This window comes from Euleptes europaea, chromosome 13, assembly GCF_029931775.1.
Source record: "Euleptes europaea isolate rEulEur1 chromosome 13, rEulEur1.hap1, whole genome shotgun sequence".
Classification (NCBI taxonomy): domain Eukaryota; kingdom Metazoa; phylum Chordata; class Lepidosauria; order Squamata; family Sphaerodactylidae; genus Euleptes; species Euleptes europaea.
The window spans coordinates 39,277,723-39,293,346 of NC_079324.1; the positions used below are offsets into that span (position 1 = coordinate 39,277,723).

General features: G+C 49.1%; 1 protein-coding gene across 1 annotated transcript in view; it reads right to left on the reverse strand.

The window, feature by feature from the left end:
- DGKK (diacylglycerol kinase kappa) overlaps positions 1 to 15,624 on the reverse strand; it is a 52,316-nt gene that overhangs the window by 8,025 nt on the left and 28,667 nt on the right. The window contains exons 8-20 of the mRNA XM_056859208.1: positions 15,463 to 15,565; positions 11,787 to 11,949; positions 11,244 to 11,352; positions 9,073 to 9,212; positions 8,230 to 8,311; positions 7,943 to 8,034; positions 6,980 to 7,079; positions 5,934 to 6,180; positions 5,316 to 5,417; positions 4,495 to 4,594; positions 3,033 to 3,140; positions 1,144 to 1,240; positions 185 to 292 (exon numbers count right to left, since the gene is read on the reverse strand). Of these exons, the coding sequence (XP_056715186.1) occupies positions 185 to 292; positions 1,144 to 1,240; positions 3,033 to 3,140; positions 4,495 to 4,594; positions 5,316 to 5,417; positions 5,934 to 6,180; positions 6,980 to 7,079; positions 7,943 to 8,034; positions 8,230 to 8,311; positions 9,073 to 9,212; positions 11,244 to 11,352; positions 11,787 to 11,949; positions 15,463 to 15,565 (1,551 nt within the window). The remainder of the gene's footprint in view (positions 1 to 184; positions 293 to 1,143; positions 1,241 to 3,032; positions 3,141 to 4,494; positions 4,595 to 5,315; positions 5,418 to 5,933; positions 6,181 to 6,979; positions 7,080 to 7,942; positions 8,035 to 8,229; positions 8,312 to 9,072; positions 9,213 to 11,243; positions 11,353 to 11,786; positions 11,950 to 15,462; positions 15,566 to 15,624) is intronic.

Genomic DNA, 15,624 nt, shown 5'->3' on the forward strand with positions numbered 1-15,624 from the left:
CCTCAAAGGGTTGTTGTGAATATAAAAATGTGACAGACTAGATAGATATTAAGTCTGTGGGACAAAGTGAATGATTAAGAAAAGGGAACTATGCTTCTCTCAATCAGGGGAATGCATGGTTCAAGGGAAAAATGGTGTTGGCCAAAGACATTTCCCTGCTCCCTTTCCTGACCCTCAAACTCACATTATCCTCCTTGGTGCCTCCCCAGAAGTTGATGCCTCCTGCATAGCTGGGGATGTTGAGCACAGCAATGCCCTGCAGGCTGGGCAAGGAAATGGGCACCCCGTCACACTGGAAAGGAGAGAGGAAACTTGAGAAACCCCAGAACAAGAGCGCTTCCCTCCAGAGAGAGTGACAAAAGTCAACAGCAGATTTAACTCAGACCAGGACAGAACCCAGAGAGCTTCCTCCATTTTACAGAATCAGAATGCTAGAATTGTCCCCAGGATCACCTAGTCTGGAACTGGATCCTTGGTGCAGAAGCATTTCTTATTTAAAACAAACAAACAAACAAACAAACAAACCAATCCGTACCCCTAAATCATTCAGGGGTTGCAACATTAAGATTCACCATAATGGCACTTTTAGATTAACTCATACACACACCCCTCCAGGCGAGAGTTAAGCAAGGGCACACTTGTGGCATCGTGCTATTTTAGACAAATATTCATTTGACAGCTTGATCTCATCAGATCTCACATGAACACACGAAGCTGCCTTATACTGAATCAGACCCTTGGTCCATCAAAGTCAGTATTGTCTACTCAGACCGGCAGTGGCTCTCCAGGGTCTCAGGCAGAGGTCTTCACATCACCTACCTGCCTAGTCCCTTTAACTGGCGATGCCAGGGATTGAACCTGGGACCTTCTGCATGCCAAGCAGATGCTCTACCTCTGAGCCACTGCCCCTCCCTCTCAGAAGCTAAGCAGGGTTGGTTCTGGTTAGTATTTGAGTAGGAGACCTCCAAGGGATATCAGGGTTTTGACATGGAGGAAGGCAATGACAAACCACCCCTGAACGTCTCTTGCCTTGAAAACCCTATGTGGTCGCCATAAGTTAGCTGTGACTTGGCGGCAAAAAAAAGAAAAGATGATCAGCATCTGCCCTTAAGGCAATGCCCGCTAGGATTCGCCTACAGCTACCTCGAGCTGGACACGCTGCTCCAGGTTCTTGTAGGTCCTCTGGAGAAGCTCCTTCGTTCCCAGGACTCCATACCACATCATGTTCTTTGTGCGGCTACTGCAATAGGACAAATGGGGAGATGCTCACAGGTCATGCAGGAGCTGATCAGGGAGGGGCTGCACTAACTCCTCCCCCCACCCTGCTCATGCCACCCTTCCCCACCCCCCAATCAGATAGTACGATTATAGATCATTATTAGGGTTGCCAACTGCCAGGTAGTAGCTTGAAATCTCCTGCTAATTCAACTGATCTCCAGCCGATAGAGATCAGATCACCTGGAGAAAAATGGCCATTTTGGCAATTGAACTCTATGGCATTGAAGTCCCTCCCCTCCACAAACCCCACGCTCTTCAGGCTCCACCCCCAAAATCTCCCGCCGGTTGAGAAGAAGGACCTGGCAACCCTAATCATTATCTTATGTTGTCGCTTTTATCTTTTGCCAGTCTATAAAAACGGGCCTGTCCCAACTTAAAGTGCTCCTGGTTATCTTCTCTGCATGACGACCCATGATTTCTGTATGCTGGAGGCCCTTGAGTAGCCGCACAATCACCTCTCCTTCAGAGCAACCCAATCAGCAGTCTCCTTTATGCATTATTAGAATCTTCCAGGGCAGGCAATTAAGGATAATTAAGTGTCATTATTCGTCTCTCTCTCTCCTCCCCCCTATGTGAGGCACCTCCAGCTTTGTTTTTAGTGCGGGCTTGTTTCAGATCGTTATCTGGGCCCAACTCCGGCAACTGCTCTGGGTGCGACCGGCTTTTGATCATAATTTCCTTGATCCCAGAGATGACCACTGTGAGGCTTAATCGATGATTGTTTGCAGGGTCCTTGAACAAAGGGCACTGCTAGAAGATGAACTGCCACCAAAGTGTATTGGGAAGACGGACCGTGTAGAAGGTTTGGTCAGATCAGGCAAGCCCTCGATAAAACCCCAGGCTTTGCATTTTAAGCAGCTGCACTGGGAAGTTCCCTTGAAATGTCTGTACAGCAGAAGTCCATGATACTGTCTACTGTTGTGCTCCGCAGTGTGGAGAGGCTTTGCCAGTGTAACACAGGGGAGCTGGAAACCACTTAGCATGTATTTTTTAGATGTCCCCTCTACAAGTCAGCCCACTTCAATATTATTATTATTAATATTATTGACCCTTTGATTAGGGAAATGGGCTCTGGTGATGAGGGTGAATGGACCAAAAGGTTTCTGCTGGGAGACATCTCACCAATCACCACCCAGGTTGCAAAATATTGTGCAGTAGCAATGAAGCTACATCGCCTTAATGTACATCCTTAATCTGTGGAAATGTAAAATTGGGTGATTCCTAATTTTATTGGCCTTGGTTGTAAACATCTATTTTGTATGGTCAGTTTATGTTTTACCTGTTTTATCTGGCATACCAGCCACAAATAATATTTATTTATTTGTTTGTTTATTCTACTGTTATGCTGGACCTTGCCCCAACTGCCCTTTAAGAGTGATTCAGGCAGAGGTCTGAGAAGTCTACGTCCTCCTGGCCTGTAAGACAGGGACCTCCACTGACACCACCCAGCCTCACTTACTCCCATCCAGAAACTGTCTTGGAGGTTCTGGGTCGGTGGAAATTTAGTAGCGCTGCAGAGGAAATGGTGGTGGAGAAGGGAAGCTTCTTAATCAGATTGCAAATGCAATTTCTCTGTGTGTGAACAAATTCTCTTTCAGATGTTTTTGTAGCATCTTCCCTGATGTCACCCCCTAAGTCAAGGCACGCACACATGGGAGTTTCTGCCTTGGAAGTGGAGAAGAGCAGCATCACGTCACAATCCACGGGCTTCCCCTTTTCTGCATGTGAGAAGTGGGGGGAGATGGTGAACATACCTGCATTTTTTGGGATGCTCGTCCCTTTTGTTGTTGAATTCCAGAGAGATCTTCGCATCCAGGCCAATGCCAAAATAATTATTCATGACGCATCTTTCAGAGAATTGTCTGAAACCAGCAGACGGGGGGAGAGAAAATAGTTCAGAGATGACCAGTGGAGCAGAACCAGAAAAATGCTGTCAGAATACAAAATGCCCGTTCTGTTATTTCAAGCACCAGAGAAAGCTAGAAAATGGCTTTTGAGCATCACTTCCAAGAGGGGAGGGATTCTGACTGGCTTACAACCAAGACATGCCCACTGAATGACGCTACTCCCTGGTTTCTAAGAGACAATAAAAAGACATGAAGCATTGCTTGGTTTGTCTCGTTGCACAGTTGTTACAGAAAGTCCCAGGCATTTCAGCACAGGGTAAGTGCAGAGGTTATAGCACATGACTAGGTCCTGGGATACTTGGGCTCAAATCCCCATTCAGCTATGAAGGTCAATGAGTGCTCTTCGGTCAGAGAAATATGACAGATAAATTTCTGGGTTGTGGGATTAGGAGAAAGCTATTAGACCTCCCCCCAGCACACATGCGCGCACACACACACACACACACACACACACAGCTTCTGTTGAAGCAGTCCTGGTAGCATGTCACAGTGCTCCTGAGCAGTCACAGTGCTCCTGAGCATATTTTGCATTGGGCTGACATGTCCGTAGACCCTTGCTGGCTCTAACAGGGGCTTCCCACCCCGATACACACACACAAACACACACACACACACGTTTACATAAATCTCACAAGCCAAGAGCAACCGGTGGCAGATATTTAAAGAGCAAAAAAAGAAAGTTAAAAAGAGGGTGCTGCAGCCAAGCAAGTATCATTCTCCATAAATGCTGCTAACACACAGGGAGGGTCAGATTCCAGGGGAAGGAAAACATATTCAAGCAGTCTTGTTATTTAGCAGTCATTTGTCTGGCTTGTCCAGCATGGAGACAGCATCCGCATCCCCCAGGATCCACCACTGCCTGCCACTGAAGTACCTTGGTCTTTTCAAATGGCCAAAGTGAAAGGCAGTGACAGCCCCCTCCCCAAAGTCATGGCGCCTTGTCAGGAGCAGGCCATGAGGATAGTATGCGGTAGTGCTGGTGTGCTGCTTCCAGGTGCTGTTGTGCTATTCTGTCCAAGGCCAGTCTATGCCCCGTGTTTAGTCTTCATAGAGTCCCATAGTGTGGGAATCGCCAAGTGCTCCTTCCTGCCTGTTGGAGGGGGGGTTGCCTGGGTAACCAATTATCTCCTTTTGCTCTCCCATAGATGTGCCTTGCCTTGCCTTTGACCCTTACTAGCATCCTTTTAAATATGGCTTCTGAAACCTGTCGATTCTTCCCAATAAAACTGCTTTTGTGGATCTGCTGTCTGCTGAAGTCTGTTTATGGGTTTGCCACAGGACTAGAGTTCACACGCCTGCATACACTCACATGGCATTAGGGTCCTCAGCAAAGTGGACTGCACTGAAGCTGTCAGGTCTGTCCAGGATGATAGAGGAAGTGGTGCTGATGACCGTGTCCCGACGGGATTCTGGAACAGAAAGAGATGCCAGTTAAGCCTTCCAGCCTCCAGCCATCCCCCTGCCCTTTCACATCCCCCTGCCCTTTCACAAGCCCCTGCAGGTGGTAGCAACAGTCTGAGGGGACGGAACTGGGGAAGGGTTGTCATGGTCACACTAAAGTTTTCACTGATATTTTACATAATTGCACTCCTGCCACTCAGGGCTCAGAAAGGCACACACCAGGTTGGGCCCAGCCTGGAAATGGCCAGCCCAAGACCTGGTTAGATTTCAAAGGAAGGAACTCTTCCAGGAGGTTGCAAGCTGTTCTTGGGGTTTATTTACCTTGCCAAGAAGCGGCTCCCTAAATGCAACAGTGCCTGCAGGGCCCCATTCTGGCATCTCTGCTGGTGCAAGGAAAGGATCCAAGGAAAAAGGGAGCAAGAACATTTTGGCCACAGAACACCTCTTCCTGCTCTGCTGAAAGAGGTCCTGAGGACACAAGGTATTTGTGCAAATTAGGCAGAATCTCAAGAGATGGGCTGCTGGAACTGCATGGTGGGAGAGGAGAAATTGGGAAGGAGCTGACTTCGAGAGGAACTTATGAGACTCTTGCATCCACCTCAGGGTTCTCGTCAAAACAGCACCAAGGCAGGGAGAGTTTTCCAGTTCCTCCCACATCAGGCCTGCAAGGGGAAAAGTGGCTTCTGCCACTTTCCCCCTTGAGCCCAGAGAAACCTACAAGGTCCTTACTAAGCTTCTCTGTCTCCTTGTTGAAATCCTCATTGCTGTCCTTCTTGCTGGCAACCGTGATGCTCCTGTAGGTCTGGGTCTGCTTGTTCTGCTCGTCCACAGCTGTACAGAATGGGAAAGAACAGGGGGCATTCTCATCATCCAAAGGCTGTTTACATATATTAAAAGGGCTCAAGTAAAGACAAAGGGGCTGGCAGGTAGAATCATAGAATCATAGAGTTGGAAGGGACCACCAGGGTCATCAAGTCCAACCCCCTGCACATTGCAGGAAATTCACAACTACCTCCCTGGTAGGGCAGCTTCCAGCTCCTTCCCTGGTCCTCAGGCCCTACTACTACAGACTCCGGTCAATCATTTCTTGCGAATTCCCCTCTGCTTCCACTGCACAATTCCTGCCCCTTGCACACACAATAATCCTTAAACTGGTTTTTGACATGTTTCACATTTTGGAATCTCAGTAGAGTGGGCAACTTACTCCAACTTGCAGACTCCATTCCAAGCCCAGTATTTGCAGTTTTGCATTACAAAAGCTAGAACAACCTCCCTGCAGAACGCCCAGCTTGTAAGTGGGGCAGAGCCCATAGGCAGGGCCTCAGCTACCAGGTGTCTGCTCCTCACCTTTCTCAGCCTGCTCGATGATCTGCCGCAGGGCCTTCTTCAGGCTGTTGGCCCTCAGCATGAGCTGCTCCTTGGACTTAAAAATCCTAGGCACAGGGCTGGGACGGAATGTCACTTCCTTGTCGCTGTCTGGGATTTCGGGACTGGGCAAGGCTGCCGGCGAGGTGCCTTCAGGGACCACAATAGCCTGCGATTCATCATTCAGCTCCCGAACTAGGGAGTCTAGCTTCTCATTCAGCATTGCACACTGAAATGGGGGCAGGGGGAGAAAGGTCAGGAAGGCCCAAGAAGAAGGGCTAGGGGGGTCGCCAGTTTAAAATAAGATGTTCAGGTGTCCCCACACATGAAGGGGACCAATTCAGATTGGGACTGTGATGCACAAGGGGGGGGATGTTAAACCTGTGGAGAGCCAGCATGGTGTAGTGGACTCTAATCTGGAGAACCAGGTTTGATTCCCCACTCCTCCATATGAGCGGTGGAGGCTAATCTGGTGAACTGGATTTGTTTCCCCATTCCTCCACACTAAGCCAGCTGGGTGACCTTAAGCTAGTCACAGCTCTGTTAGAGCTCTCTCGGCCCCACCTACTTCACAGGGTGTCTATTGTGGGGAGGGGAAGGGGATTGTAAGCCGATTTGAGTCTCCCTTAAGTGGTAGAGAAAGTCAGCATATAGAAACCAACTCTTCTTCTTCTTCCCCCATGCAGTTTTCCAGACCTGAAATGGCCTTTGGGAGGCGCTAATTGACCCACTGGGGAAACCTATGTATAGCTGCCAGGGCATTAAAGTTATCTCCACAGGGCAAATAATAGTTTCCTGGGGCCATTTAAGTTTGGAAAAATGGCATTTGTGTGTGTGTGGGGGAGGCCCTGAAGCCTCCTCTCCTTGTGCATCACTGCTCTGATCTAAAGCATGCCCCTCACCTGGGGGTTGAGTTCCCAGCATGGAACTCACAAGGCCCATCTGATCGAAAAGCCTTGTGGCAGAACCGGGGAGGGCTCTAAGAAAATGCAACATTGAGCTGGGCCCTGTGAGTCGAGCACACTTGCCTTTCGAGCCATGGTGTCCGCTTCCTGCTTGCTGTCGGCTGCCCGCTCGTAGGCTCGGCCCACTTCAGCCACAAAGTCATTCACTGTCCCACAGAGGAACCTGAGAGAGGGAGGAAAGCTGAAGAAGGATCTGCAGGCAGCTCTTTCTCTACCTATCCAGTAAAGCGCCTGCTTTATTGCGCCTGCTTACCCATCCCAAAACACATGCAATATCCAGAAGCAACACTCGTTTCCCCATCTCTTTGGCCTCTGGCTGTGGAACATCTGGTTTCACTCAAATGCCACCAAGAGTGCCACCGAAATGCCGAAGTTTCTACCCATCCCAGACTTCTAGGTAGTAAAAAGGCGCTTAAATCCCGTTTAAGCAAAGCCTCATTAAAAACAATTAAACGTAGTGTATATACTCTTATTTCTTCGTGTATATTTTTATTGCTTCCCCCCTTTTTTTAAACTGATGAAAGCCATCCTCAGTGGGATCTTAACCACCCAATTCATTTGTATTTATATGCACTCTTTAATTAACTCTATTGGCTCTGAAGGTCCACAAAGGCAGAACAGCTATCCAAAGAGAGAGAAAATCCATATTTGCCTACAGAATGGTGGGCACATCCAATTTCCAACCATCTCTACACACACACACTAGTGACTTGCAGATGGCCCTACTACCTACTCCTATTTGCATCCTTAATTTGCAAAGGGATCCTTTATTGGGAACTGAAGTAAATCACTGGTTTCCTAGTTTCTGAGATGGGAAGTAGAGGCTGAGTGAGTTGTCCCCACAGTGAGCCCTCAACACTGGCAGGAGTAGAATACAGGCCTCCAAGGGCTAAGGCTGGCTATCTGGCCACTGAGCCACCCTGACTCTCTCCACAGCACAGCCTGTGTGCCGACATCTTTCCATCTTGAAGATGCTGCTGGAGTGGTTCTTCCCCCCACACCCCCAGTCAGGGCCCCATCCCTTACTTTGCTGAAGAAATCACCACGGAGTGTTTGTCGGACTCCAGGATCTTTGCCAGATGGAAGGCCACTGAGTCGGCATAGTGGGAAATCTGAGCCTGAGAGACAATGGAGGAAGCTGAGCAGAAGCCAATGTCCACCATATACTTTCCCCAAGCAGCTCTGCCCAAGGGAAGGGTCCTCAAAGAGAGGCTGCATCTCCCTGGGTCTTGACTCCCAAACCCCCTTCCCCCATATCCCTCTGCCCACACCGCTGATCTGGATACCCAGTGGCTGCCCACAATCATCCTAACCTGGATGTTGGAATCCTCATTCTCCTCTTCTTTGATGGCTGGAGGAGACTGCTTGGGGGCCTCGTAGGTCAGGACACTCCACCTGCAAAAGGAGACGCAGATTTCAGGGTTGCGTCGCACCCAGCGACCTGCCCAGTAGGACGCCCTAACTACATGTATGCGGGGAATTGTGTACAGAGCACCCTGTATATGCAACATTCAGCATATTTTTAAACTCACCAGACACCTGGAGGCCTGATTCGGCTCAGGATTGTCTCATCAGGGGAAGCAGCTTTTAAGCTTTTCATATACTGGGGGGTGGGGGGGAGTTTACTGTTTTCCAGATTAGTACGTGTGTGTGTTTTTGCAACATGGCAATCAACTCTAAGGCCATTTTTTATCGGGGAAATCCAAGTCGGGCTTTCACATGCTTTGCAGATAAGCTTTAAAAAAACTCACACAACTCCCAATGTGTTGTGCAGTTAGGGCCTGAAGGAGGCTCAGGGATTTGGATCCTGGCATGGCATAGTCAGCCCTGCCTTCTGCCATGGGAAAAGGGTGCTCTAAAATAAATGCCAGTTCCCAATTAAGGAACGCCTGGCCTTCAGCACTGAAACTGTGCTGCTCCTGCCAAGTGCCCCCCCTTCCCCATAAGAAATCTTGCTTGGGTGTAGCAAAGGAGGGGGAAGACGAAATCCAGCAGAGGTGGGCTGTGCCTCCATTGCACGTATTCTTGAAACACATCAAATCACCTTGCTGGAGTTGGGTACAGTGTCAAAATGGTGCCAACCCAGCCTAACGCTGCACGCCTGCCCACACTCGCCTGCCCCTCCGTTTCAGAGGTGGCTTCCAGGTGGTGCTCACCTGTCCAGCATTTTGGTGGTGGCTCGCTCCAGCTTCTCCAGAACTTGCATCAGCTGTGTGTCATCGTCACAGAGGCTGCCCCAGCCAAGCACCCGGGCCAGGTCATTGCCAGTCCCCAGTGGCAGGACGCCAAGCTGGCACTGTTATGAAACAAGAGGGGTAGTCAGCACGGCTAGAGCTGTGCAAAAATTCTGCCGCCCTTGGGCTGCTCAGAAATCAAACACCATGAAGGCTGAGGATCTGTCTTTCCCTTCTTTCTGCGCTTACAGAGACAAAAGAGGAGGACGGCATCCAAACGTGTCTAAAAATAAATGTTTCATATATTTCCCCATATGTTTTGACATCACTCTCTCCATCAGGGTAACAGCTATTCATTGGGGAGGGTTGTGCAAGGAAGCTTGCAAGCTCTCCTGTTTTAGCAACAGAGACTGAAAATGTACCAACACAGCCCTCAACAATAAACAGAAGTTTCCCCTGATAGAGGGAGCAATCACAAAATGCGGTGGGATATATATCAAGCATTCATTCTTAGGCACCATTGGAAGTTGTCCTCCTTTACGCTCCTCTGTCTCTCCCCCGCCCCATTTTTCCACAGTCCTTTGCACTTCATGAACCCCCTACATAAATATGAGCTATCTGTTTTTGGTTCAAAATGCACACAGCCCTGGTCGCAAGCAGTCTTATTATGTCAAAAGATTTGATTTCTGCAACCTCCACCCCAAGCCAAGGAAAAAGAGTGACAGGGCTGGCATTCAGAGAATAGATGAAGGTTTGCCTGGTTCCCGCAATGCATTCAAATCATGTGATTTATTAAGTACAGAAGGTTGCTTCCACCTGTGGGTGATTCCCCATTGAGCTTATAGCTGATGCAAATACAAAGGCTCTCACTGCAGCAATAAAGTCACTGTACGTGGGAGGGGATTCTCTGCCTCTTCCCCAATTTCTTCCCCTACCATCCCCTCCCCTGCCACTGGAATGCTTTTTGCTAGCTTTTAGAAAAAGGTAATAGGTACATCACTATGAAAGCTGGACAGCGAAGAAAGCGGATAGGAAGAAAATAGATTCCTTTGAAATGTGGTGTTGGAGGAGAGTGTTACAGATTCCGTGGACTGCCAAAAAAACAAATCAGTGGGTTATAGATCAAATCAAGCCTGAACTGACCCTAGAAGCTAAAATGACTAAACTGAGGCTATCGTATTTTGGTCACGTCATGAGACGACAAGAGTCACTGGAAAAGACAGTCATGCTAGGAAAAGTTGAGGGCAGCAGGAAAAGAGGAAGACCCAACAAGAGATGGATTGACTCAATAAAGGAAGCCACGGCCTTCAGTTTGCAAGATCTGACCAAGGCTGTCAAAGATAGGACATTTTGGAGGACTTTCATTCATAGGGTCGCCATGAGTCAGAAGCGACTTGACGGCACTTAACACACACACACACATCACTATAGCGTAATACTGCTATAGTGATACACCAAGAAGAAGAGTTGGTTTTTACATGCCGACTTTCTCTACCACTTCAGGAAGAATCAGACTGGCTTACAATCATCTTCTCTTCCCCTCGTCCCACCCTGAGAGGTAGGTGGGGCTGAGAGAGCTCTAAGAGAGCTGTGACTAGCCCACGTTCACCCAGCTGGCTTCGTGTGGGGAATCAAACCCAGTTCTCGAGATCAGAGTCCACCGCTCCAAACCACCGCTCTTAACCACTACACCACATTGGCTCTCCTACTGCCCATAAAGAAAAAAAAAGGCCAAAAAAACCCCCCCACTATTGGTGGGGAATGGAGGGCACAAGGGGAAAGGAAAGAAGAAATGGTGCCAGTTGTGGGTGGTTTACTCAATTCCTCTTTGAATATAATATTTCAAGAAAAAACTGTACCAAAGCAAGCTGGGGCGGGGGAGGGGGAGATGCAGCAAAGCTGAGGAAAACCCAGAAGATGGTTAACTGGACAACAGTGTCATGTAGAAGCTCCCAAAAAATCCTGCTGCCATGGGGGCGGGGGGGAGAAGCGTGGAGAAAAACGTCCGTGTGGAAGAAACGGAAACCAGATTTTTCTGATGCAGAATCCTGAGGCCTTCTAATCTTCCCATTGCTAGTAAAAGCAACACCATCTCCAAAGTATAGAAGGTGAGGAGGAGGAGGAGGAGGAGGGAGGAACAGAATGATTCTCACCTGCTTGTGCAGTCCCAGTGAGTCGATTTCAGACAGCACCCAGCCCACACTGCCATCACCGCCACAGACCAAGATGCGAAAAGTGGAGAACTTCTGAAAGAGGCGCAACCTGGGCAGGGAAGAGAGAAAGAAAAGAATGACTGACACAGACCCGCACACTGGATGCCTCTGTGATCACAAGGGGCGGCTGGCTGGCTCTAGCTTCTTGGTTGCTCATCTCTTATATTCTTTCTTTCTTTCAAGGTGACACATAGCAATCTCCTGGGCACAGTGCAGACAGGACGCATTGTGGTGCCGTCAGCACACAGCAGACCTCAAGATCCAAATCTGAGTGGAGAAGGTCATGCCGTGGGACTCACAATCCCCTATCTCCAAGGAACCGCTGCTCAACCCAACCTCATGTTGTTCCAAGGAGCGTGGCATCAGAGAGGCAGGTGGGCCTGAATGCCCTGGGCCATGGCGCCCAAGAGAGAGAACAGCTCCCTGCTGTCCCCAGGGCTGACAGCGTGCACGAGGTGCAGAGAGCTCAGGCGGGACACTTACCCCAGGTGTGGCCCCCCATTCATCAGGTCGAAGACTTGGGCCGGGTTGAGAAACTGCTTGAACTTGCGCAGGAATTTGACCCCCTGGTTGTCCCCACTCTTCGAGTTGATGAACGCCAGCAGGGGGCTGGAACAGGAGGAGGGGCAGGTGGCCTTCCAGAATCCTGGCATGACAGACAGACAATATGGCCAGTCAGCAGCAGAGGTGGCAAGTCCACTGCACGGCTGCTCACCTCAAAGACTGGCTCATTCTCCCCACTGGACCTTAAAGTCCTCCTGCCCTTTCCTGGCATCAAAGCTCTGGGACTCCCTCTCCAGGGAGATTCCTCCACCCCCTTCTGTTGCTATCTTCCGCCAGCAGGTGAAGATTTTTTTTTTGTTTCATTTGGTATTCCCTCAATGATCCCTCCTTCCTGACCAATGTTTTATGTTTTATATGTATTTTAACACTGTTTTTAATTCTTTTAAAAGTTGCTTTAATGAGGTACTGTTTGCAGGGTTGCCAGGTACTCCCTGGCAACTGGTGGGGGGAACTTACCAGCGTCAAACTGAGGCCTAGCCCCTACATTGTCAGTGATGTGTGGACATCATCACGTTGCTGAAAACATGGGGACGGCTCTGATATTTGGGCAAAGACTCTATGGTGGAAGCTGTTTTTACCATAGGGTTTTTGCCCAAATACCAGAGGCCGTCCCCACGTCGTTGCCGACATGACCACATCACTTCTGGTGGGTGCCGGAAGTGACGTCAACATGTTGACACCGGTGTGGGGGCTAGGCCTCAGTTCAACCCTGGTAAGACCCCCACCAGGCAGCTGAACAGCGCCGAGGGGGAGGGGGCCCAAAGCGAGGGATCCTCCATCCCCAGCAGGGGTATGGCAATCCTATATGTTTGGGAGAGGAGTTTATTTTAGTGGTTTTATAATGTATTTTATCATGTATGTTTTAACTTGTTGGCCACCTTAGTGGCCCTTGTAAGGGCTGAAAGGCGGGATATAAATTTTACAAATAAATAAATAAAACACGTGTCAGGCCAACTTTGAGAGGAGCACAACTAAAGCATTGGGGGCCACTCTACGGCATGCACCAATCTGGGACATGCATGAGGCCCCATTCAACAGAGCTGGAAAGGTGCTGCTCTCACCCCACCCTGGGTACCAATAATAGTCCAGATCACTCTCTTAAAAAATGAAAAATCTACCAGGCTGACTGGAAACTGCCCAGAGATGTGCAAATGGTCTCTTTGGCAGAGAGCAGCACCAGATGCAAGAAAACAAGATCAACCATTTGACAGGTCACAAAGGACTGGCAATCTGCAAGCACTTTAAATAAATTAGATTGGGAGCAAAACACATTCACTGAGCCAGGCTGGCACCACAAGGGTAGATCAATAGCTGGCTGGGCATCTACGCCTGCCTGGCTCAGAGCCACCTGGAGAGCAGAGGAACAAACAGTCTCCTTGGGTAAGTGCCCTTGGCCCCTCTGGCATTTTAAAGCTTTTTCAGTACCTCAGAGACCCCACCCAACATAACCCCCCCATCTTACCTCCCTCCCCCGCACAGTTCACATGACTCTGTTTCAAACCTAATAAGATCGTGGATCTCTGCAAAACCTAACCTGCGCATGCAGCCCTGATTTGGATCAGGGTCACTTGGGGGAGGGGGCTTAAACCTTCCAAGCCCTGCTATCTATGATTAATCAAAACCAAAGTCCTTGTGCTGTTACTACTATTTTAAATGGGGGGAAATGTGCTATCAAAACCGAAGAAGGGTTAAAAACCACTCCCCTGTCTGGACAGCCCCAATCCAAATCTGGGCTGCGTACACAATTTGCCTTTTACAGATGAAAAAAACAACCATTTTTATCCCCAATGAGGACCCAAAGTGGTTTACAACATCACTCTCCCATCCTCCATGTATTCCTCACAACAACCCTGTAAGGCAGGTTAGGCTGAGAGATAGTGACTGGTGCAAGGTCACCCAGCAAGCTTCCATGGCAGAGGTTTTTTTTAAGAAACTGGGTCTCCCAGATGCTTGTCCAACACTCTAACCACTACACCATGCTGTCTCTACATCTGTGATTTTCTATACATGCCCCGAAATTCAAAGCAAATTATCTCAGTGACAGGCAGCCCTTTCATGTGTTTGTTTACTTAAAACATTTGTATGCTGCCTTCCCGCCCAAACAGGTGCCACCAAGGCAGCGAACATCAAAACGTTAAAACCTTCTGACATTAAAACATAAAGACAGCATTTATTATTGTAAGTATATATAAAATATTTAAGCAATTCAATAAAACATATCAACACAAAAACACACATAACGCAACCAGGGATGAGGGCCAATAATAGTTAACCAAACAAACAAACAAACAAAAAGTCATCACCCACTGGCAGAAGACAATGATAGAGGGAGGCAGATTAATCTCTCTGGGGAGGGAATGACCAAGCTTTAATGCCAAGACCAATGAAGCCTTTTCTCAGGTTGCCACCCATCTAGCCTCAGATAGTGGCGGCACCTAAAGCAGGGTCTCCAAAGATGACCGGATTAATCTTCCATACCCTCCAAGGGCAAACTACCCACAGCCCTAAGCACAGAGAACTCCGCAAGCCGCATATTAACTGAGCGATAAGCCCAGAACTTTCTCTGAGTGGATTAGTAGGGCAAGGCTGGTCCCACTGGATATGCAGAGAGTGTTTGGCAGCTCTAAAACTCCCAGCTGCAGTCCCCCCTACCCCACAAGCACACAGGAGTCCCTCCTCTCAGGGGTGTGGGAGATGTGGTCTGAGGCTTGAAGAGGAGAAGACTGAGAGGGGTTATGATAACCATCTTCAAGTACTTGAAGGGCTGTCATATAAAGGATGGTGCTGAGTTGTTTTCTGATTCTCCAGAAGGTCGGACCAGAACCAACAGGTTGAAATTAAATCAAAAGAGTTTCCATCTAGACATTAGGAAGAATTTTCTAACAGAGCGGTTCCTCAGTGGAACAGGCTTCCTTGGGAGGTGGTAAGTGCTCCTTCCCTGGAGGTTTTTAAGTAGGCTAGATGGCCATCTGTCAGCAATGCTGATTCTATGACCTTAAGCAGTTCATGAGAGGGAGGGCATCTTCTGGGCATGGAGTAGGGGCCACAGGGTGTGTGGGGGGGAGGTAGTTGTGAAATTCCTGCATTGTGCAGGGGGTTGGACTAATGACCCTGGTGGTCCCTTCCAACACTATGATTCTATGAAATCGATCCAACGGGAGAAATTGTCCAGATCTATTCTAAGAGAACACTGCAGTTGTGGGTTGGATGGCTGCAGTTGTGAGTTGGATTCACAAGTCCAGCCTCGCTACAGTGTTTTTTGCCAGCCAAGAGAAGCTCAAGTCCACCGAACACCAAAGAACGAGGGGGAAGCTTTTCCATCACCACTGTCCAAGCTGAGCTAAGGGGCTGACTAGGAGCACACTGAAAATGCAACAGAAGCCAGAAGAGGCCAGGCACGACCAAGCCTGGAAGCTGTTCAAGAAGGGCAAGAAGATCCGCTACCTCGTGGTGGTTCAGACTGTTCAGCATATCATGTGTTTTTCAACACTGAAGGAACAGAAAACGTCATTCTACCAACGATCCGCAGGTGACCCGCCTGCCAGACAAGGCCCACGGAGGCCTGCTGGACCTCAGCCGCATATCCCAGCCTTACCGTCTGAGTCGATGCTGTTGAGGGTGGTCGGGGGGATGATGGAGACCTTGTGCTGCCCCAGGGGGCACTTCTTCCCCAGCAGCTCCTTGCACGCACTGTGGACCTGGCAAGGAGAAGGACGGCAGAAGCCGTTAAAGCGGGCAATCCCTCCCCAAAGCAAGA